Raw genomic sequence first — 25,282 nt, 5'->3', positions numbered from 1 at the left:
CATTTTGGGCATATCTTCCACTATTTGTGTGTAGTTGATACTAAACTGAGGATGGATTCACAATTATGTTCCATTAGATCTCTATTTGTCAGTGTAATTAATTATATAACAGAAGGAAAGGCAAGAGTTTTATTTTAGGGAGTCCCTAAGGGGAATTCCTATTTATCAGAAAAAATGCCAGAAGGAGGAAAGAGTCTGAGCTGGGAGAGTGTTCTAAACTGTTTTGGTTTCAAACATCTTGGAAAGTACGACAAGGAGACATGCGATTTTATGAGTGCTCACCGTGTCTGGGGGGAGTTCCGTCTCTGGCAAGGGTTGTCAGCCTTCCGTCTTGAATGCTTTGCCTCCTCCCCTGCCCCTGGAATATACATTTCAAACTTCCAAGGAAAATTAATATAAAATAGTTTATTTAAAGTAAATTAAATAGATATATAGCCTATGGGCTGGCACTGAATTCTTTTGACTTCATTTCCCTTAACTTTTGTGTAACCTCTGTTTAAAAATGTAAAACATTGATAAATAATCCCTCCATCTTTACTCTTGTATGCTAGTGAATACATTTGGACACACTTTATTCCTGTTTCTTGCCCACTCCCTAATTTTTCCTATTCCGATTTCAGAGTTAGTCAAACCTGCTGCCCTATTTAAAATGAAGTAGACATAAAACTTCTTATAATACTGATGGTTGTGGTGACAGGAGTGGACAGGTAGTAAAGATTTAATTGAAGTCAATAATCTGATTTTCTTGGAAAAGGTGATGTTCTTTGCTTCAGGAGAAAGAGGCTGAGTGAGGCGGTAGTCGCTAGCTTCTTGTAGATTTCTGCTATATCTTGTATTTTTCTACTCCTGCACGATCATTCTGGTACTTTCTTCCCTCCTTACTGGAAAGCACATGCTTCTGGAGCAGGGTAGCCCCCAAGATCTCTCCTCACTGCTGATTGCTCTGCCCTCTTAACAATTGCAGTAATAAGCTCCAAGCTCAAAGCATGGGAGGTCTTTGGCCAGAGGGAGCCTATGTGAGAGGATCCTAACATGTTCAGAATTCTCTTGGACTCACTGACTCTCATTATTACTACATTATAAGTAAAGTGACTATATATAAGGGATTGTCTAAACTGGGACTCTTCCGAGAGTGAAAGGCGCACTGTTAATAATTACACTGGAACAACAGCATAAATTGGATGCATGGTCACTCTAATTATAAGAAATTGTGAAGAACAGTGTTTGAAATGTGAACTGACATGATTCAGAACCAGAATTTAACTCTTCATCTTCCCAAATCTTTCCCTTCTCTTTTATATAATAATCACGTGCTGAGCCCTGATGATGGGACAGGTTCTGTATTAGGCACTAGGAAAATAAAGAAAGACACCATCTGTGTTCTTTATTTGCTACAATCACTGTAATATTCTAAAGCAGAGGGTTGTCAACCTGGCTCAGTGCAGAGTTCTTATTGGAGGTAATTAGGTTTCTACTTCTCCCTCCCCACTCCACCCACCCCCCCCCGAATCCCCCTCCCCAAAACTGAAGTGTATTCTGTCAAAAGACAAAGATTTAAATAAATCCGAGGAATCACTTTATCAATTTGTCTATTTTATTCTTGGGGTTTTGGTGTGAAGATTAAAGATTTGGTGTGAAGAAACCCATTTTTATTAACGATAAGTTTGAAAACTGCTGGTTTGAGTTATTGTTCTCAAGCTGTAAGTCTAGTTGGAGAAAAAAAGAAGAATCGGACTATTTAAACTTGGGACACAGAAAAAAAGAAATAGGAAACTAAAAAGATATTTTAAGTATCTGGAGGGCTGCCGTGTAGAAGAAGGCTTATGATTCCAAGGCAAAGGCAGGACTGATCGGTGGTTCTTAGGGGAATACCGGTTTCAGCCTTACATAACTTTCTAGTAGTTACAACTTTTCTGCCATGAAAGGGGCTGCCTTGTGAAGTAATAATTTCCTTGTCATTGGTGTGGATAAGCAGACTCACAGAGGGTGGTTCAGTTTCAGCTTCAGCTCTGCATTAGAAGAAATAACTTCATTAACAATTTCATGCCTCTTGGATATTAAACTTCTGTATTAAGTTGTTAGCTACTACCTTATGTATGTTTAAAGTGTGTGTGTGTTTTATTTCCCCAGAATATTAGCCCACTTAGAATATTTTTGACACACGGCATTGTCTTATTTTTATCAGTAATTGATAAAAATACAGGAGGCACAACACCAGCACTCTCATCGAGAGAAATTTGAAAAGGAATAACATCCACCCCTGTCATTCTGAAACTGATCCGAAACAGCCTGGCTCGTTTTTACTCAGCGGCTATTGGTCGACGCTTCTACAGATTTTGTCTCTGTTTCAAAATCTTGAAATAAAAGTGGAACAACTTCCAACATGACTTAAGAAAAAGGTCACTGGTTGAAAATGGTTTCAATTGTTTTGCTATTAAATGTGAAATTGCAAAACTAGCCTCTCTTACATAACTTGAATTTATAACACGTTCTAATGAGAAGCCTGTCTGTTTTTTTATGCCATTTTAAATGCTGAGAAGCTTCTCCAGGCTCTTGGATTGGTGTTAACCAGAAACTATAATTTCAGAGCTATAAGGCATTGAGTTTCTTTGTTTTTAAAAACTGTATCTTATGATCCTTGAAGAGGAAAAGTTGTACCTCTTCTTCCTCCCTTTATTTTTCCAGTGACTGAGCAATTTAACTGAATTTAGCAATATCCTTGTATTTTAACCCTAAGATGAAGTAGATCTTGGGTTTAATAGAAATTTAAGATGAAATTAATTATCAGATAAAGATTAACTTGGAAACTTTAATTTGCAATAATACTATCTAAATTCAATAATGTTAATTCAAATTATAGCCTTCAAACTCTATGCAAAAGCTCTGAACTAGTTTACAACCAGTAATGTGATAGTAGGGTGCAAATAGTACAGTTGACAGGTGACAGCTTTGTGAGCAATATAGTGTTTAGAAGGCTGCAGGGCAACAGTTAACTGTGTCTTGTTGCTATGCGTACTCTTGGCTGGTTCTGTGGTCTGAGCAAACATCGCTTCAGAGTCACAAAGAGCAGTGTCATGTGAACATGGCCTGAGATTTGTCAACAGAGGGTTTATATTCATTGAGGACAAAGTGAACTTTTTCTGCTTTTTATATTATATCTAAATAGAATTTTCTCTCTCTTACTTAATATAATTTTTGGGGGATATCAATGTGAATTTATAATAAAGAAGAACACAAAATTATTTAAAAAAATCAAAACCAGTGAAAACATCCTTCAAGGGCTAGTAATAGTCTCTGACCTATCTAATGGGTACAACAGACCTATAAACAGATAGCTAGAATGTGGTATTTGTGTGTTTTAATACAAGTTTGAACAAGCTGTCAGGGGAATGCAGACAATGAGCAGCAATTAACTTATGGACCTACCCACTTGGCAGTGGGTTTAGGATGAGAGGATTCCAGCCAGATAACCACCAAGGGGATTGCTAGGCCTCATCAGAGATGCTGTTGGTGATTTTTCCCTTGGTCATTTTTTCATCCTGGTGAAGGTACAAGATATATATCAGGATTTTAAATGCTTATGAATCAGGCAATGAGAATCTCATCTTTGTAAAGCCAGATTTCCACTTTTAGGAATAGACTTACTGAACTCAAAGAGCTCAAGGTATTTATTGTCCCCTTTTCTTGGCCTTGTACAGAAAAAAATCTGTTAGAATGAGACTTAAATCTCTTAAGAGCACATTTTAAAAATAAGCACAGCATACTCTACAGACTAGCTGTACCATGATAGAACATAGCATGTTGTTGAAAGAAGGAATTAAAAAAAAAAAACCTTATTTATTTTTTTGATTGAAGGATAATTGCTTTACAGAATTTTGTTGTTTTCTGTCAAATCTCAACATAAATCAGCCATAGGTATACATATGTTCCCCCCCTCTTAAGCCTCCCTCCCATCTCCCTCCCCATCCCACCCCTTAGGTTGATACAGAGCCCCTGTTTGAGTTCCCTGAAACATATAGCAAATTCCCATTGGCTATCTATTTTACATATCACAATGTAAGTTTCCATGTTACTCTCTCCATATGTCTCACCCTCTGCTCCCCTCTCCTTGTGTCCATAAGTCTGTTCTCTATGTCTCTTTCTCCATTGCTGCCGTGAAAATATATTCTTCGGCATCATCTTTCTGGATTTGAAAGAGAGAATTTTGGAGATCATCTCCTTAATGCTTATTATTTTAGAGCTGGAGAATTTGAGGTCCAGACAGGATACATATTTTCTTGTTCACTTAGCCAAGTATAACCATTGTCACTAAATGTGATCTGAAGTGCAATGTTGGGGTCATGAGTTCAGTGCTAATTTCCAGTGGCATGCGTGCTCTTTTGGAAGAGAAATTCTTTGCTCCTGTGTCTATTTCTTTCCCTTTTACTCACTCTTTCTAGTTACTATCCAATGGTCAATAGAGTTTCTCGATTGTTTAATGAAACTTTTCCACTGCAAACCTTTCTAGAAGCAGAGTGACTGGGTATGTATCCGATCTCTGATATGCACTAACTGCTGTGTTATATTGCATAAGCCATCTCAGCTTTTAAAAATCTTGGTTGTCAAATTAGAAGGAACAAATTGGTCCCTATGATATCTCCCACCTGGGACTTGCTGTGACCTCCTGGCCACTGAATAGCCTGTCTTGGCTGTTGTCACCTGGTTGTGGTAAATAAAAACCAAGGAGCTAGCAATCAGTTTGATTCCACTCTCTGCTTTACCTTTTCCTGCAAGGCCTGGTCTTCCAGCACTATTGTTTCCCTTTCTGGGTGGATTGTTCCCTTTTGGTGTGACGTTCTGAATCTGGAGTGGCAGTGCGAGGTGGGGTATGTTCTATTCTGCCTCACTTCTTTATCAGAGACGGATGTTTACTTGAATGGATTGATGCTTCTCCATCTTCCTGCTTCTTAGTTTACTGGCATCTGCAAATGTATTCATAGATGGATTTTCCTTGCCATCATCTGTATTGCCAGCCATAGGGATTATACCTTTAGCACTGATTTGTATTCATACTCACTCTGTGCCAGGCAGGTTGGCACTTAACCTGTTGATTCCTAGTCTACCTCTCTTCACTCCACCATCCCCACTCACGAGGACTCACAGGAGAGAAGCTGGTTTTGTAAGAAACCTCAGCTCACTCAACTGGCGGACTTGCTAGGAGGAGTCATCGACCATGAGGGTCAGAAGGAATGATGGCAGGCATCTCATCTTCAGTTTAAAGATAAGGAGACACACTGACGTTCAAAGAAGTCAAGTTACTAAAGTCACAGAGCCAATTAGTGGCTGAGCTAGAAATTCCACCCAAGTCCTCTGCATCTCAGTCCCATGTTTTTCCCTGTATTTCCAACTGTCTCTCAGATAGTCTATATAAAGGTTTGGCATTTCTGTAGAGATGTTCTCTTGTCACCCCTTCCGAGTAATGCCAGCTGTCCATGCAGAGAGCGGGGCGCTTAGCCAGTGCAGGGCCAAGAGCTGCCTGTAAAGAGAAGTGGAGTGAATGCATTGACATTTTCAGCCCATGGCAGATCCTGTTTGCCCTTCTAGCTCTCATCAGAAGAAGAGTGATTACATTTGCTGTTCAACTAACAATTGTGTGCAATTTTCAGCCTGCCTTGTTCTTTAACGTTGTCTTCCCACGCTTCTATCACATGCCATGGCATATCTGCTTAGTAATTACACTGGTAAGGACTTACCTACACCGTTTGGAAAAGATTTGCCTAAAGTACTTATTTGCTTGTGCATAATAAATCTTGATTGATACCTTGGTAATCTCTGAGATCAATCTAAGTTTCCCTCCCACAATGGGGAGGATTGAAGAGTCAGGAAACGGGTGACAAAAGAAAGAAGGAAAAACAAAAGAGGGCTGTGATTCCTCATTGATGAGCTAAGAGGAGGATTATGGATGATTAGGAATCTCCATGGCTGACTTTTACTTGTTTCTGGCTAGTTCTACAGTCAGGATCTTCCCTAGACTTGAGTTTGTAAGTAGAGTTGTCATTTGCATTCATCTAATAATCCAGTCCAATTGGGCCTCCTCGCTGGCTCAGCGGGTAAAGAATCTGCTTGCAATGCCGGAGGTTTGGGTTTGATCCCTGGGTCAGGAGGATCCCCTGGAGGAGAAATGCAACCCACTCCAATAATCTTGCCTTGGAAATCCCATGGACAGAGGAGTCTGGTGAGCTACTATAGAGTCACAAAGACTTGGACCTGACTTATGAGTAAATGCGAACAGCACAAAATAGTCCAATCACATCATTTTTAGGGGCAGCCACTGTGATCCCATAGAAAGCGAAGGTTGCACTATGAGCTTGTGGCATAGCTGAGACTGGGAGCTGGGTCTGAATTCAGAAGCTCAGGTATCTTCCAGCTGAGGACCAAGGTGTAGAAAAGGATATCTATCTGTAGTCTAGGGAAGGATGCACAGTGTACCACTGTAATAGTTCCAGAACTCTGCTCAGGGTGGCAGCCTGGCTGGCAGGGGAGTTTGAGGGAGAATGGATACATGTATATGTATATCTGACTCCCTTCCTTGTTCACTTGAAACTCACAACATTGTCAGTTGGCTATACCTCAATACAAAATAAAAAGTTAACAAAGAAAGCAGTTTTGAAATTCTAGGAAGGCACTGACTTTTATACAAAGAGGGAAGATTGTTAAAAATCTCCAAAGGTATAGGAAAGTGTTATTTAAATCTTAATCACTTAAGTGGAGAAAATGTTGCTAAGTACCTGAATCCTAAACTTAAGTCAGCCCTCAACTGCTTCTGATGTTTCGGTCACAAAGCAGTCTCTCAATTCTTCAGTCTCTCAATTCTTCCACCAATAAAATAGTGATGTTCATACCTGTCCCTTCCTTCAGTGTCATTCATTTATTCAGCAAACATTGACCAAGAGCCAGGCCTTAGGTTAATTGCCAAGGGAGATTTAGTGAATGCAACATGATTTAAAGATTAATATAAATGCTCTAAGTCAATTGCTTCCAACCCTTGAATCAGAATACATACATAAAGATTCCCAGATGAGTCTAGTGTGCAGTTTTGAAAACCACTTCTTTAAGCTTGTAGCATTTGATATTAGATAATACCATGTAACAAGTGACTGGTTGTTTTTTGAATTTTGGTGAGCTATGTAAATGTTTGACAAAGCATACACTATTGATTTTAGAAAAGAAGCAAAACTTGAGCAAACACTAGTTCATTCTATTTTTGTGGATGACCATGAGTTGTCATTCACATTCTATCTTTAGAGAGGCTTGGTAACTTTTTTAGCGTCAAATGTCACTTTACCTGTAGCCCTAAGTGTTCCCACCCGTAGAGGGAGGGTCTTGGTTATCACGTGGGCTTTTGCAGTTGTTCGTGTTTCATGTTTCCTTGTGTCTAATCAGTTTGGCCAAACTTTCAGTTTGTAATCATGGCTCATGGAAGTTAGGTTTGGCAGAACAGAATGGAGAAGACATTTCGGCAAGTAGGATGCAGGAACCTGGAATGGATATAAAGCAAAATCTCCTAAGTGATGATTTCCTTTGGATTTCTTTTCCCTCCAAACAGACAGGTGTGAAGTTCATAGATTTTTGGTGTGAAGTTCATAGATTTTGGGTCCAAGACTTGTGTCCAGGCTTCAGCTTGGCTATTTGTTAGCTATGTATCCTTGAGCAAGTTATTTAACTCTTAAAGCCTTACTTTCTTGATCTGCTAAATATGGAGAACGGTAACCCCACCACATATAATTGTCAGGATGAATATGTTGCAAGTAGGAAATTGGCATATAGTACATTCTCAATGAGGGTCTTCTTTGGTGGCACAGTGGTAAAGAATCTGTCTGCCAGTGCAGGAAACTCAGAAGATGCAGGTTTGATCCCTGGGTCCAGAAGATGCCCTGGAGAAGGAAATGGCAACCCACTCCAATATTCTTGCCTGGAAATTTCCTTGGACAGATGAGCTTGGTGGGCCACTGTCTGTGGGGTCACAATGAGTTGGACACAACATAGTGACTGAGCACAAGCATATCCTAAATAAACACTTGCTATTTATTGCCAGTCTGTAGCTTTCTTATAACCTCTGAACAGTTAGGAGGAGTAAAAACAAAAGCAACAGAGTGGCAATAAGTGAACCTATCTAGGTTCTTCTTAATTGCTTTGCATTTGATGACAGTTCCTGAAAGTCTAGTGCTTAGGGAGCCCCAGCTCTTTAACTCCCGTCAGCAGAGGCATCTTGCTTAGTTGAGGGCCACTTCTCTTGTTTTCCTCTTTTCTGATGGTGTTTGTGTATTTTCAGGGCCTCTGTGTAGATCTTCCTTTTCACTTCTTGCTTTCATGATGATTATATACTTAGAGTGAAACCAATCTAGAACCAGAGGAAGTAAGAGCAGGGTAAGTTTTGGCCCAGCAAAACCAGCTCTCACCAGTGCTTATCTTTGTGTTTACCAGGGGTCTCTTTCTGAGAAGCTGAGAAACCCCAGGGAAATGTTCTAGTTTGCCCGTTCACTAAACTTGTGAGGTTTTCTCAAACTCATTTATCAAAATGAAGGGCTGTAATTAAGATTTCAGAGAAGGAAAGCACTCTAGAATATTAGAGCTAATTGGGACTTTACAGACATTCATTCTGCAAATGAGCATCCTCTCTCGTTAAAGGTCACACTGGCAAAGCTGAGACTAGAACTGGGGTCATTGGGACTCTTTGTCTATACTATTGTATTTTTCTCCTTCCTTGGATCCATTCTGTGTGGATTTGTTTTTTTCTTTTTTTAATATATCAGGTTTTCGCTCCTGTCAGATTCCTGTTCAAAGATAAATGTTCTAGCCTTTTCTTTCTCTATATAAGACCTTTGAAAAGCAAAGCTCATTTAACCTTGCCAATCTTTTCTGCACATCTTCTAAGCCCCTCATTTCAGTTTAGCTGGTCTGCTCCCTTCCTATAGGAATGCCTTACTTCTTCCTCCAGTTCACAGAATTTTCTGGCATTGTCCTTTGGTTTGTTTCATTTATCTTTTGGAGCCACCTAGCTTTCAGACTCCTTGCTCATGACTACTTCTATGCTGGATCTTGTGACATATGCCAGTGTTTTTGTTTGTTTGTTTGTTTGTTTGCTTGTTTTGTTTCTTTTTGTGTATCTTGATGTTGCTCTTTTTCTGTTTTCACATATAAAATATATATCTTCCTCAGGTAGTCTTTAAACTCCTTGAAAATAGGATGATAATCTGAATGATGTGAGTACAGGATGAGATTTCATTTTATCTGGAGCTCCAGCACTAGGCAATTAAATTTATTCATTCATTAAATTAACAGACTTTTTATTGAGTGCCTATCATATTTTAGGCCCTGAGATTAGAGAATGATAATTACTTCTGCTCTCAAGGATTCAAGAGTTTAGTTTGTGATACAGGCAAGCAGAGAGGCAGACTGACAAGTGATGTGTGTGGTGATGACAGTATTCCAGGTGCTGTGGAAATGTTGTGAAAGGGGACACAGCTTGAACTGGAGGTTGGAGAATGTGAATTATATCTTAAAGGACTAGTAGGAAGTGATGCTCAGAATCTAAATGATACATAGTAGTTGAGATATCAGTTTTAATGGAGAGGTATCTTGGATAAAAGGGAACAAAGATAAAACCAAGAAGAAATTGATGAATTTCCAGCAGAATATAAATACCAAAAAATGACCTCAAAAGAAGTACAATTTTTTTACAATTATTGTAGAAGTTCTTGGAAAGATGATTCAGCTTTATCATTAAAGAAAGTATCATATCTAGATGAATTTACACTGAATTCTGATAAACCTTTGAAGATCAGATAGTCTTAATCTTACCATTAAACTAATCCAGACAGTAGAAGAGGCTACAGAACTCCCATATCTAAACCAAATAATGATGAGTAAAACAAGTAGATAAGTAAAACAAGTGCCTGATGGACCGAGGTTCCTGACATTGTACAGGAGACAGGGATCAAGACCATCCCCATGGAAAAGAAATGCAAGAAAGCAAAATGGCTGTCTGAGGAGGCCTTACAAATAGCTGTGGAAAGAAGAGAAGTGAAAAGCAAAGGACAACAGGAAAGATATAAGCATCATCTGAATGCAGAGTTCCAAAGAATAGCAAGGAGAGATATCAGAGAGCCTTCCTCAGTGATCAATGCAAAGAAATAGAGGAAAACCACAGAATGGGAAAGACTAGAGATCTCTTCAAGAAAATCAGCAACACCAAGGGAACATTTCATGCAAAGATGGGCTCAATAAAGGACAGAAATCATGTGGAACTAACAGAAGCAGAAAATATTAAGAAGAGGTGGCAAGTTCTTCTTTTGTACAGAAGAACTGTACAAAAAAGATCTTCACGACCCAGATAATCACAATGGTGTGATCACTCACCTAGAGCCAGACATCCTGGAATGTGAAGTCAAGTGGGCCTTAGAAAGCATCACTACGAACAAAACTAGTGGAGGTGATGTCAAATCCTGAAGGATGATGCTGTGAAAGTGCTGCACTCAATATGCCAGCAAATTTGGAAAACTCAGCAGTGGCCACAGGACTGGAAAAGGTCAGTTTTCATTCCAATCCCAAAGAAAGGCAATGCCAAAGAATGCTCAAACTACCTCACAATTGCACTCATCTCACACGCTAGTAAAGTAATGCTCAAAATTCTCCAAGCCAGGCTTCAGCAATACGTGAACCATGAACTTCCATTTGTTCAAGCTGGTTTTAGAAAAGGCAGAGGAACCAGAGATCAAATTGCCAACATCCGCTGGATCATGGAAAAAGCAAGAGAGTTCCAGGAAAACATCTATTTCTGCTTTATTGACTATGTCAAAGCCTTTGACTGTGTGGATCACAATAAACTGGAATATTCTTCAAGAGATGGGAATACCAGACCACCTGACCCGCCTCTTGAGAAACCTATATGCAGGTCAGGAAACAACAGTCAGAACTGGACATGGAACAACAGACTGGTTCCAAATAGGAAAAGGAGTACATCAAGGCTGTATATTGTCACTCTGCTTATTTAACTTATATGCAGAGTACATCATGAGAAACGCTGGGCTGGAAGAAGCACAAGCTGAAATCAAGATTGCTGGGAGAAATATCAATAACCTCAGATATGCAGATGACACCACCCTTATGGCAGAAAGTGAAGAGGAACTAAAAAGCCTCTTGATGAAAGTGAAAGAGGAGAGTGAAAAAGTTGGCTTAAAGCTCAACATTCAGAAAACTAAGATCATGGCATGTGATCCCATCACTTGATGGGAAATAGATGGGGAAACAGTGAAAACAGTGGCAGACTTTATTTTTTTGGGCTTCAAAATCACTGCAGATAGTGATTGCAGCCATGAAATTAAAAGACGCTTAGTCCTTAGAAGGAAAGTTATGACCAACCTAGATAGCATATTGAAAAGCAGAGACATTATTCTGCCAACAAAGGTCCATCTAATCAAGGCTATGGTTTTTCCAGTGGTCATGTATGGATGTGAGAGTTGGACTGTGAGGAAGGCTGAGCACCTAGGAACTGATGCTTTTGAACTGTGGTGTTGGAGAAGACTCTTGAGAGTCCCTTGGACTGCAAGGAGATCCAACCAGTCCATTCTAAAGGAGATCAGTCCTGAGTATTCATTAGAAGGACTCATGCTGAAGCTGAAACTCCAGTGCTTTGGCCACCTCATGTGAAGAGTTGACTCATTGGAAAAGACCCTGATGCTGGGAGCGATTGGGGGCAGGAGGAGAAGGGGATGACAGAGGATGAGATGGCTGGATGGCATCACCGACTTGATGGATATGAGTTTGGGTAAACTCCGGGAGTTGGTGATGGACAGGGAGGCCTGGCATGCTGCGGTTCATGGGGTCGCAAAGAGTTGAACATGACTGAACGACTGAACTGAACTGAACTGAAAACAAGTAGAGGAAAAACATAAGAGAATGATATTCTTTATGATTTTATGTACAAAAATTCTTTGTAAATTAGCATATTTAATTCATCAGTATACCAAAAAATCGTGACTGTGACTGAGTAGGATTTTTCCCTAGGACAGCAAAGCTTAGTTCAATATCTGGAAATCTAAGACATCTATCAACACAATTAGTTACATATATAAGTTAAGGGAGGGGAAAAAAAGATGATCATATCACTGTATGCTAAGAAGGGTGATGCAGAGATCCTAGAAAGGGATGAGTAACCAAGGAGATCAACATTTATTCACTCACCCATTCATGCATAGCATATTTTTCTAAGGGCTTCCCGGCCAGGCATTGTTGGGGCAGATAGGCAAGTGATAAAATAGCGTATATGTGACTGTTATAAGTATGAAACAAATACCAGAAGAGCCCAGGAATTAAGCTACTCTTTTTGGATGGAGTTAGGGAAATGTTCACAGCATCAGAGACATTTCAGCTGGGTCAAGGTGAAAAAAAAAAACAAACAAAAAAAGGTTGGTGGAAGATTTGATAGAAAGTAATGATAGCTTATGGTGATTGATGTTGCATTTGTGATCTCCGAAGAAGAATGTGATTTCGCTTTGGGACCAGGAACCGGTTTTTGACCACTCAAGAGCTTTTGTGTAGCAGAATTTTATTAATGTATAAAAAGGACAGAGAAAGCTTCTGACATAGACATCAAAAGGGGGCCGAAGAGTGCCCCACTGAGTTTTATCAAGGCCTTACATACTTTTACCAGACCCACTCTCACAACATACATCTCAAATGAACAGGATTAGAACTAACAATAGAAAGGTCTTACCAGACCCACTCCTAGAACATAAGTCTTAAGATTAGTCAGAACTTTCCTGTTAAGAAAAAGAAACATGTCCTCAAGCAAGATATATTGTTGATATATTATTATTGGTACAGAGTTTAAGGAAAAGCAAGATGAGTTGTTTTGTTGTATAATCATTAGCTCTGGGCTTAAAGAAAACACACACACACACACACAAAACGTTTTATGTGACTAAGATACAGGAGTGTAGAAAAAAAAAAATTGTGCTTTTCTCTTCCTCACGAACCCCAGACCCCTTTCTCCTCCTCACAGACCCCAGACTTCTTATCAACCTACCTAAGAATTAACTCTCTCAATAATGGGAGTTATATAGCATTGTAGATGGTGTACATAGCATGAGCAAGTCTTCAAGGTCATTAAATTTCATTATAAATCCTGAGAATGGTGTTACTGGGCCATTGTTAATATACAGAAGAATGGTTTGGGAAGATGCTGTTAAGGTCTTATGCAGACAGATACTTAGCCAGACCCTGGCACTCCTTTGAGGTCCCTGGGGTTGCCTCCATGGGGAGTACAGTTTTAGGGTAATATATGGTGCTGGGGATAACAGAAAATATGGTGGGGGGCATGGTTTGCATATGGATGCTTACATTTTCTTTTTCATAGTCTCCCAGAAGTTGCCTATTCCTTTATATCTACAGAATTTCTGAAAAGGCCAGGATTCTTCAGTCAATTGGCAATGTGCAATTGCTTTGGAAATGTGCCTCTTTGCTTTAGAAATCACTGTATCCCATATTAACCCATTTTTAAAGTTCCTATTTTGGAATAGCTTGAGATTTATAGAAAATTTGCAAGGATAATATTAAGCCATTTAAAAAATCTACAAATAACATTTATATTACAAATGTGTGTGATGCATTAAAATCTTCAAATCTTTATTTTATCCTACTTGTTCCCCGCTTGTATTCATTTTAGTCTGACTGAAAGTAGAACCGACACTTTAACCCCTTTTAGTAAAAGACTGAGGCTCAGTTAAACAAATAAAGCCAAAATTAATGTTTCTCAACCCTGAGACATGAGCTTGGTTTTGGCATTAAAAAAAAAAAAATCTCATAGACTTTAAAATGTGCAGCCAGTTTTAAGAACCAGGAATAAACCAAATTCATAGTTGTTTTTCTGTATCGGTTTTGTGCTGGGCTTTAATGATTGTTTCAGGGTACATAAAATACGGTCCCCGCTCTTCTGAGGAACTGAACTGTGTACAAAGCATATGTATGAGGTGCAGGAGAGGAAGGGAAGAGAAGGCCCTGCGACCAGATTGGGAGGTCAGTGTCACCACCATAGGCTTAAGTAACAGCAGACTCCTTATTCCTATGTTCGAGGCTTCCTCATTGACTCCTGTCATTCTCTTTGATCAGAGAGCTACATCTCCAACAATTTTCCTCTCTTCACTTTGCATAGCATTTAACAGTATATAAAACTCTTGAAGACTATTATCTCACTGGTTGTCATGAAACTCTGTGAGAGCAGGGAGCAAGGGTCCCTGGGACACCAGATGAGGGAAGCAGAGCTTCTCAAGGCCATGCCACCCCTCCTGGCGTAGTCTAATGCTACCCAGGTCACCCTGGGCCCAGCTTCCCCCATCACCCTTATCTCTCCACGGCCATACCACGTTCTGACCCTGCATTTTCTCCTGAGTTTCCCGTGTTCTTTGCTTCCCTAGTGCTCAGTGCTAAAGAAACTGCCTGTCAATGCAGAAGACACAGGAAATGAGGGTTCAGTTCCTGGGTTGGGAAGATCCCCCAGAGGAGGAAATGGCAGCCCACTCCAGTATTCTTGTCTGAAAAATCCCATGAAAAAAGGCGCGCTACAGTCCATGGGGTCGTACAGAGTTGGACACGACTGAGCAACTGCACACATGCACACACACACACACACACACACCAGTGTTCTTTGTTGTTACAGACATCTGGAGGTAATCATGGAGCCCTCTCAATTAATTCAGCCCCAGTAATAAATTACAGGGTGGATTTGGGGCTGGAGAGGGTGAGGAAAGCTTCCGGGCCTCCCCTTGCTGGAGAGCTCTTGCAATCAGAACTGGAGAGCCCTCCTCAGGGAGAGAATGTGAGGTTCAGCCCCAGCCTGCGTGCTGCCTGGAGGGGTGGTTGGTTTATCCTGACACCAAGACATCGTTTTTCTTTCCTCACAGAGCATATTTTAGTCTGAGTAGGGCGGTCCCTGGGCTGGCTGTCGTATCCCCTTCCTAATTGAATTTTTCCTAAAGATCCAGTATGGTTTGAGCTCACTGACGGGCAGAGCTCCTGATGGGTGTCATGGGGGGCTGCCCTGTGCTCACAGGGGCTGAATATTTTAGCCCCTGGCCATTATGCAGCAGTACCTTTCTCAGGCACTGTGGCAAACACTGCCCCTCTCCCCAGTTTCCAAGTACCCCTTGGTGAGCACCAGTACTGCTTCTTCCAGAGGCATCATCTCAGTGTCCTGCCATGTACTAGTCATCCCCTTGTTTCAAGAATAAACCTCAGATGATTCCTTAATGCCTGCAGAATAAATTCAAAGTCCTCAAGTTTGCACACAAAGCTTTTAGTGCTTTGGTTCCACCCCACATTTTTAGTTACTTTGCTAGCTGCTTTTCCATTTTCCCCCTCCAGCCACACTAAATTGAAGTTCTGTGTACTTTTCCTACCTGTGCAACGTGGCCTACGTTATTCAGGCCTGACCTCTACTCAGCATTCAGAGCTCAATCTGAAGGTCACCTCATTAATGAGGTCTTAGTTCTGCTCCCTGCAAGAAGTAATTTTACCTTTTTCTGCATCCCAGTAACACTTTATTTTTTACCTCACTTAGATAATGTATGTATGTATGTATGTGTTGATTGCTCAGTCGTGTCTGACTGTTTGTGATCCCATGGGGGGGCCAAGGCTCCTCTGTCCATAAGATTCTCCTGGCAAGAATAGTGGAATGGGTAGCCATTCCCTCCTCCATGAGATCTTCCTGACCCAAGGATCGAACCTGGGTCTCCCACATTGAGGACAGATTGTTTACTGTCTGAGCCACCAGGGAAGCCTCACTTAGATAGTATCATCATTAATTGATGTGGTAGTCATTTTAATAGATTGTTAGAGGATCAGATGGCTGGATGGCATCACTGACTCGATGGACGTGAGTCTGAGTGAACTCCGGGAGTTGGTGATGGACAGGGAGGCCTGGCGTGCTGCGATTCATGGGGTCGCAAAGAGTCGGACACAACTGAACTGAACTGAATGAAATTGAAGCTTTTTTTCCAGCCTTACTGATATGAGATTCTCCTACCATAGAAACTTCTTAAGGCTGGGAACCATTTCTTGCTCGTATCTATTTTCTGAAGAATGCTAGGCACTAAAATAGGTAACTGTTGGAAGAGAGGTATTCAAGATGGGTTGAGGGGAGTGTTCAATTTTTCTCCTCCTTCAGTTAAGGTAGTTTTTCTCATAACTCTCCACCTGGTCCTCCTTCTTCCTTCCTTCCTTCTTGCATCATCTCAGAGTCTGTGTTCAGAATTTCATTAGGTGTGGATTAAGTAGAAACAATAATGAAGCGAAGAATACTGCTCTCATTTTTGTGTTTCTTTAAAAGCAACTGTTTGTTTCTTTTTACTTCTAGATTCAACAATGTCTCACCCATCTTGGCTGCCACCAAAAAGCACTGCTGAGCCTCTTGGCCATGTGTCTGCACGGATGGAGACCACCCATTCCTTTGGGACCCCCAGCATTTCAGTGTCCACACAGCAACCACCCAAGAAGTTTGCCCCAGTCGTTGCGCCAAAGCCCAAGTACAACCCATACAAGCAACCTGGTGGTGAAGGTGAGTGTGGGCATTGCAGAGGTGGCTGCCTACAGCAGGAGAGCTCAATATAATAAAAGTGATTTGTAGGACAGTGTTGCATTGGGAAAATAATTCTGTAGTATGGTCATCATAGTACAGAGACTGTCAAACATTGAAGATCACCTAGTAACCACCTATGCAACTCTTCTTTTGGGCATACAGGTTGAAATCTGTTAGGGGTTATCTGACTGTGGTTTTGGCCAGACCTAAAACTAGAACCCTCATCTCTTCATTCATAGCTCAGTGTCCTTCTATTGCAGTATCCTCCACCCCCATCCCATCATCTTGTAGAAATGTGCCTACCACCCATTATCCCCTCCCTCTTGCCATCGGACAAGTGTCCCACATGCTACCAAGCAGTGGTCTGATGGTGGGTCTGTTTGAAGTGACCCTGATAAGGCACTTAGACTTTTTTTTCCCTTCTCTAGTTATTTTGTCTAGATTGTTATTTTGTCTCTTCATTTTGGGGGAGAGGTAAGATGAATTTCCCTCTAATATGAAGAGAATAAAGACAGTCGCTCTTACCGAGAATGAGGCAGAGCTGTGTGGAGGGCTTAGTAGTTAGGACAGTCAGTGCACACTTGAGGGTCAGGATGGGGCAGGTTCTGCATCATGTGTGAGAGGGAGGGGAAAACAGGTGATGGTCGCGCTTCAGACGCCTTCATTCGGAGTGCTGTGAATTCTAGTGAGTTGGACCCGCGGCCGAGTCTTTCTGTGTTGAGATGCCCCATCCTGTCATCATCCTTTGTGAGGTCCTCTCACTGCCCCGCTGGTTCTCTAGGGACACTGGCTTCATCTCTGATCCTCTGCAGCTCTTTGCTCAACTCTGTTCTTTCTTACCATGCCACCTCACCACCCTTTTGTTCCCTGTCACAACCCTACTTGTGTCACCTTCTCCAGTGTCTGGGCATGACCTGGATTGCAGGTAATCGGAAGTAATCTCTTCCCTGGGTTTCCACATGCATCGTATTCTGACGGTCAAATTCCTACTTCTTTTGTTGCTCCCCCTGCTGTCCTTCATCTGCCACTGTTGACCAGATGGTCTGTGTGAGGCACTCTGCTTGTTCATTGTCGTTCTGTTGCCTTATCCTGTAACTCTATGAACCCAGTGCTTTTTCACATCAAAAAATGGGAACTTAGAGACAAGAGGTGACACTCTCTGTGGTTCTGAAGTGAGGCTATCGTCCTCACCCAGCCTGCTGTGCTGCTCGTCCCCCTTTTCTTGGCATATGTGGCACTTGGGCCCCATATGATGGTGACACCTCCTCACTTCCTTATAAGAATGTAAGCTTTGTTTCCCCATTTAAGCAACAAGATATGGTTTCTCACTCATCCTTATGTTCCTCTTGGCTCTTATTATGCTACTGTGTTTTTAGTGGGAATGGTTGTGTGTGGTCAAATGTATGTCTGTATCTTCTTATGTGTATATATATTTGGATGGGTGGCGGATGGCTGGATGGGTGAGTGCACTGCTCAGTAATTCTCTTGCAATAAACAGTTTGGAACGTGGCATCCTCTCTCAAAGCAACTCAGTCTCATTGAATTTCTGAAGTCTTGAGTCTTTCTTGCAATTCTGCCAGTCTCTCTTTCTTTTTAATATAACCTTTTTTGAATACGTAAAGGAAGAGATTTCTCTTGCATATATGCATTTTAAAGGCAAACATGGATAAAGGTTCATGGATATTCAGACTTTTTAAAATGTAGCTCCGTCTCTTCATCTGCTGTATCTTATAACACGATATTTGTTAGAAGTGTAAGATTTACTTTCCTTTATATTTAATTTAAATGTTAGTGCATCTTCTGTTGCCCTCAGCATTTTTATAATTCATGTTACTTTTGTTTAATTTTTAATACATTTTCTAAAGTTTATATGCATTTTCTTTTTCTTTTTTGGTCCATTTAGAATGTTCTGTACCATTAGTGAAATCCCCAGGTAGTAGGTAACACAGTTTTCATTTATAGGGTGAGTTGATGATGCCAAGGTCTTGTTAGCTCACCTCATGCTATCCTTTGCCTCTATATATACTGACCCTCAATTTTTCACCCATAAAGCCTTAGCATTCATAGCTTAATTCAGAGTCTGACTTCCAAGAACTTCAGCCATGAAGACAGTGTAAAACTAACAGAAATCATAGCCCACCTTTTGCTGGTGTCAAGGTGAAAACCTGCAGTGCAGAGAGTGTAAGTGATTTTTTTGAAGATGGATGACCTGGTTGTCATCAAGTTGGTCATCAGGTCCCCTTTGTCTGAGTCCAGAGTTATCAGGCCCTTGTATTATATTCTAGCAAGGACTCTTTCCCTGCACTGTAGCCTCTATGCATCTCATACAATCCTTTTCACAACTGTCCTTCTAATAGATTTGCTTGAATGTGGGCCTGTCTCCTTTGGGAGATTCAGACCTTTTGGAGGTGGGGCTGCCTGACTCATGCCTTTACTCCCAGCAGCATCCAGGACACCTGACACACAGCAGGTACTCAGTGATGTTTGCAGTGAGAGTTAAGCTACGGCACTGTGAACCTGCTTATCCAGGTTCATATTCAGGCTCTCAAATACTTTTCAGGGCTTATGGTTCTGTATGGGTTATTTTTACTTCCTCTCCCCTTTCCTTGAGCTTGGTAGCCTAGGATTTGTTTAACCACTGCTACCTTGAAGTTACTGATTACATTTCTCACCCTGGTCTTATGTCTGTAATCTCTGGGGTTTGCTTTCTCATTTTTAAATTCTGACTGTGAAAGTTGAAAAAGTACCCACATGTTTTCCACATCAACTTATATTTATGTGATACCATATGTTATAATTTTCTTTTATAAGGTATTCCACTAATAACTTTCTCTGAAGGGCTTTGGCACATTTAAAAGTGGGGTGTACTTTTTTTCCCAGTTAGTAGCTCTTTAGGCCTTAGGGTTTTGTTATTTTGCTACCATTGTTCTCATTTATCATTGATTTTTTTTCCCCCAACAACTGTGTGTCTTGGAATGCCCCTGCATTTCCCAATGCCTTTCTGTGTCTTGTACTATATACTTATGAGCCCATGTATATTTTTTATTGTTTTGTCTTCTTGCAAATTTTACCATGTTAAGTGTCTGTGTACTTTTTTATGGAATGATTTTGGTATGTATGTGTGGTTTTATCTCTTTACCTTCTCTTCTAGACTGGTGAGGGAATAAGGTGACATGATTTTTCTTTCGGTCTTTAAAGTACTAGCAGTAGTGTTCTTTATCTTGTAATCTGGGCCCTCTCTCTGCTTCCAATTTGCAAACATTTCCCAAAGCCTTAGACTTTGATGGCAGTTGCTGCTGCTGCTAAGTCGCTTCAGTTGTGTCCGACTCTGTGCGACCCCATAGATGGCAGCCCACCAGGCTTCCCCGTCCCTGGGATTCTCCAGGCAAGAACACTGGAGTGGGTTGCCATTGATGGCAGAACAGGGTATAAATCTTGCTTTTTCTATCCTTGGTAGATACTAAAGAAAATGATCTGTTTTCTTTTATTAATACATTGTTTTATGAAATGATTTTGAAATTTTCTTACTATTTTAACTCTGGCAATTGGAAATTCTTTTTCTCAATAATTTGGCTGAATGAACTGTGATCATATTTTGTGTTCCTTATTACAATAGATTATAATACAGAAGGATTTGTAAAGTTTGTAGGTTTGTAAAGTCGGAGTTATCTTGTGGTCTGGAGTTGACTTTGTCCAATTTCTGAAATTTCTTTTAAAAATATTTTTTATATAAGAGTTTTAAAAAAGTGAATCCATAGGATACAAATTCCACATGATCATTTTAGTAGAATTCCTTTTGTTTGTACAATCCATTATAATTTTTCTACCACTTCCATATTCATTGTTATCTAATTCTCAAAAGACTGTTCTTATTGTAGCTCTCTGAGTTAGATGGAACAGATGGTATTGCAATTATACCAAGTGGTAAACTACCCAAAGTGAAGGGTATTACTCAATAATTATTCAATAATATGTGATTATTCAACTATGTGATTATTATTCAATAATCACATAGTTGATAAAATTGTAAAGCTAGGCTCTATTTTTTATATCTAGGGCTCTTGTTGATTTTAGAAGGTTCTGTTTATTAGAGATTGGGCTAGATAGCCTCATCTATTTTGAATTCATTATTTTATAATTTCATGATTTTTCTTTGAAATTAATTTCAAAATGGTTGCTTTTTAAAAAAACTTTTCCTGTGTATATTACCTTATATGCTTCTGTATAATATAAACAAAGCCTCTGTTTTCAAGCTTTGCCTACACTGCTTCACCTAGACTTGTAAAGTCACATCAGAATAGGTGAAATAAATTCTATTCATTGAGGATCCTAAGCTTGGAAATTTTTTAGTAGATCTCTCTGTGTTTTATTCTACCTGAGGTTGCCAATCCATCCTGTGGAGAGGGAGTAGTTACTGCCTGTTGCTAACCCGAGGTAAACGTAGTACTGAGAACAAAATGCCATCTTAAACAATTGGTCTCCCATGATGGAAATGGCAGCCAAACTTGTTTCCTTTCCACTTTCCTGCCCAAGCCTTTCTTCATGTTTTAATCACAAAGTCTTTGAGCAGCAGAACTAGAAAAGAGTTTGAAGGTTTTCTAGGGCAGTTCTTTCACTTGTCAGATGTGAAAACTCAGTCTGAGAGGGAAAAGAATATCTTCCCAAGATTACCCAGGAGTTTGGGGCTGAACTGGCTCCAGAACTCAGGTCTTAAATGTGCTCATTCCATTAATTCTCCGCTGTCTTAGATTGGAAGAGACAAAATTGGAGCTTGATTCCTAGGAATTGCTGAGTCTTTGATTATTGCTATTTGGTGTTGAACTGGCCCTTAGTGATGTGAAGTCATGTAACCTGGTCAGGCAGGACATATTTGTTTTTTCAACAGATAGCAAAAATGTGAGTGAAATTGATGGCCACTTATGGCAATGTATTTGAAAAAGTAATTTGGAATGGATTATTTCTGCCATTTTTAATCTTGTGCATATAAACCAATTTATTGCTGCTTTGACTCTTGAGAGTCCCTTGGACTGCAAGGAGATCCAACCGGTTCATTCTAAAGGAAATCAGTCCTGAATATTCATTGGAAGGACTGATGTTGAAGCTGAACCTCCAATACTTTGGCCTCCTGATGTGAAGAGCTGACTCATTTGAAAAGATCCTGATGCTGGGAAAGATTGAGGGCAGGAGGAGAAGGGGATGACAGAGGATGAGATGGTTGGATGGCATCACCGACTCAATGGACATGAGTTTGAGTAAGCTCCAGGAATTAGTGAGGAACAGGTAAGCCTGGCGTGCTACAGTCCATGGGGTCGCAAAGAGTTGGACATGACTGAGCGACTGAACTGAACTCCTTTTGCAGTTAGTGAAAGCTTTTACTTTTTATTCCTGAAATAATTGGAAGTAGAAAATGTTTAAGGACTAATGTGAACTCTGAGCAAGTCGTTTCTGAGTATTTCTGCTCGACCTGCACTCTCTGTCTCTGGAGTCCTCTAGTCTCTTCCCTGGTGTGAAAGGTGAATCTGGCCTGTGGCTTTGCAGGTACAAAGGGGAAATGTCATCTTTGTATAGTTCTAACGGTCCTTTTAAATCGCCGGCCATCACAGAACACTCACAGCTTCTCAGGCTGTTTGTTATAACTGTGGTCTGTCAACAGGACAGTCACAAGTTCACTGAAAACACTCAAGTTTGACTGGTGTGCCCCTTTTCTGGTTCAGGGAAAGCATCTTTAGCCTCATCTCTCATTGTGGAGTATAGTAAATGAGTTTAAATTTTCAGAGACTGGGGTGGAGGGGGGAGGGAGGATAAGCTATGTATTCTTTAAAGGGTCAGATACTAATTGTATTCCTTTGATCTTTACATGGCATCTTCCTGAAGAGAGAAGAACTTATAATTCTTTGTATGAAATCAGATTTTACTAAATATTCATAAGCCTTATTGACACTCAAAAGAGCCAAGATTTCAGTGCTGACTTGGTGATCAGGGCATTTACATTCAAGCCTCAGTTTCACTCCTTGACCTTGGACATGTCATTTTCTGTTTCATGTTTTCTTACTTTATAAAACTAGTTGGTAATATTAATTATCTTATGAGGTGGTTTTGTGGACCAGATATAATGAGTGTAAAAATGTTTCACAAACCATAAAATACCTTACAACTCTAGGAATTACTTTTGCATTCTCATTTAACAATCATTTACTTAAAGCAGAATTTGCGCCAGACAGACACTCTTGTAGGAGCTGAAGTAATGAGCCAAATGGAGACTGATCTCTGCCCTTGTAGCGTGTATTCCTTGCTGTAATAAAAATAACTAATTGCTTTGATTAATATTAAGTAATATTGATAAAATTATTAAATAGTATTTAATAAATGCATTTCATAATTTTATACAGACCATTACTAATAATTAACTAATAATACCAGTAATATAAGATTAATAAATGTATAGCAGTATAAATACAGTTATTAATACTATTCATAAATACTGATAAACAGTAAAAATTCTAATATTAGTGATAGGGATCTTAGTGCCTCAATATTATATTGTTATACAATTCTTGAACCAGGATAAATCTTAAAAATCATTGAATACATGTTCGTTTCTCAGATAAGGAAAGTTACTTCCATAATACATTTCTAGGAGGTATAGGACTTTTGCTCTAGGAATGCTGTAAATAGCAAATCAAAATTGTTGAATACAGGCAGGGGTTACTACCTCAATTGTGAAACCTCAGCAAGGTCAGGTGATTGTTCAGTATCACAGAACAGTAAGTGGTGAAGCTGAGTCTGGATCTGGTGGATCCTTCCGTGATTATTGTAGTTCTGTGTCACTGAAGGGTTTGGGGTGACTTGCTTATAATCTCCAGTGATAAAATTAATGTATGTGCACAGAATGGATTAAATGTTTTAGGACAAAAAGGAATTCCTGAACTGTTGACAAAAATCTCTTATCTTATAACTTGCCACTTAATTAACTGCTGAAATGAATGCCTTAAGAAGGTGGTAGATTTTTCATCCAAGTCTGACTCCAAAAACTGTGAATAATGCAATATTGTGTGGTGAGGTGCTCTTTAATCTTCTTCCTTTTTAAATTATATAAATGTGAAGTACAATTTTCACTCCATATTTTAAATAAGAAGAAAGTTTAATTTCTTGTTCAAGAATAAAAATAAATAAACATCTACAGAAGGCAATGGCAACTCACTCCAGTATTCTTGCCTGAAGAATTCCATGGATAGAGGAGCCAGGTGGGCTATGTCCCATGGGGTTTCAAAAAGTCAGACATGACTTAGTGACTAAACAATGCACCCATTAAACCAGCTACAAAGAAAAATCACATCATTTGCTGGTGAGGGTGTGGAGAAGCTCTCATACATTGCTGGAAGTTGTATGTAAAATAGTATAACTAGTCTGGAAAACTCTTCTTGCAGCTTTTTTTTTTCTTTTTAAACCAAAGTGAATGTCTACCAGAGGGGCTTCCTGGTGGCTCAGTGGTGAAGAGTCCACTGCCAGTGCAGGAGGCTTGGGTTGGATCGCTTGATCAAGAAGATCCCCTGGAAGAGGAACTGTCAACCCACTCCAGTAGTCTTGCCTGGAGAATCCCACGGACAGAGGGGCCTGGCGGGCTATAGTCCATAGGGTCACAAAGAGTAGGATATGACTTAGCAACTAAACAGCAACAACGACAAATGTATACTAGCCATGTGATTTAGTTGTCGTACCCTAGGGGCATTTAATCCAGAGATATGATAACTTATGTTCACATCAACTCTTATACATGAATGTCATAACTTATTTTATAATGGCAAGATACCGGAAACATCTTAAATGTCCTTCAGTCGGTAAATGTTTAAAGAGACTCTGATCCATCCATCCAAGCTATTTATTAATAAGAAGGAATGATTTACTGATACATGCAGCAACTGGATTCACCTCAAGGGCATTATGCTTAACGAAAAAGGAAAAATCACTCTGGAAGGATTACATATACCATATGATTCCATTTATAAGAGATTCTTGAGATGATGAAACTCTAGACATAGAGAGTCATTTAATAATGGTTGTTGGGGGGACAGGATGAGGGGTGGACTGGTGCAGAGAATGGGTGTTCACATTAAGAAAAGCAACGGGGAGTTGGTGGTGGAAGAGTTGTGTATCTCTCTTGTGGTGGTGGTTACATTAACCTGTACATGGTTAAAATAGCCTAGCTCTAATATACACAAAGGAATACAGGTTAAAATATGGTGAAAACTGAATAAGGACTCGTTAACAGTGATGAAACAAAGTCAATGTTCCTAGCTTTAATATTATATCTTTTCAGATGTTACCATTGGGAGAAGGTGAGTGAGTGGTTCTTGGGACTGTTTATATTATATTTACAACTTTCTGTGCATCTATATTTTAAAGTAAAAAGTATAACAACCATATATAAATAAATACATATAGATTTCTCAGTGTTTTTTTCTCCTTTTCGGAGTGCCATCTTTTATGCACCATTTGGAGATCATTGTTATAATGGTTTTTTAAAGCAGGCCAGTCGTCAGACTGACTTGGGGAACATTAAAAAAAAAAAAAACAACAACAAAGAACACTGTCTTTGAGGCTCACATCAGTCCTACAGAATCAGAATCTCAGGGCATGGGTCCCAAGAGTCTACATTAAAACAAAATAAAA

The 25,282-nt window shown here is 39.9% G+C and overlaps 1 protein-coding gene across 11 annotated transcripts in view; it reads left to right on the top strand.

Annotated features, from left to right (window-relative positions):
• Positions 1–25,282, top strand: part of LPP (LIM domain containing preferred translocation partner in lipoma) — a 765,001-nt gene that overhangs the window by 224,859 nt on the left and 514,860 nt on the right. For all 11 annotated transcript variants that reach the window (XM_070371859.1, XM_070371864.1, XM_070371863.1 and 8 more), the window contains one exon: positions 16,391–16,591. In XM_070371859.1, coding sequence (XP_070227960.1) covers positions 16,399–16,591 — 193 coding nt within the window. In that variant the 5' untranslated portion in view covers positions 16,391–16,398. The remainder of the gene's footprint in view (positions 1–16,390; positions 16,592–25,282) is intronic.

Source organism: Bos mutus, chromosome 1 (genome assembly GCF_027580195.1).
Source record: "Bos mutus isolate GX-2022 chromosome 1, NWIPB_WYAK_1.1, whole genome shotgun sequence".
NCBI classification, from domain to species: Eukaryota; Metazoa; Chordata; class Mammalia; order Artiodactyla; family Bovidae; genus Bos; species Bos mutus.
Note: the sequence above shows the minus strand (reverse complement) of the source record. Positions and strands in the feature narration are given on the sequence as shown.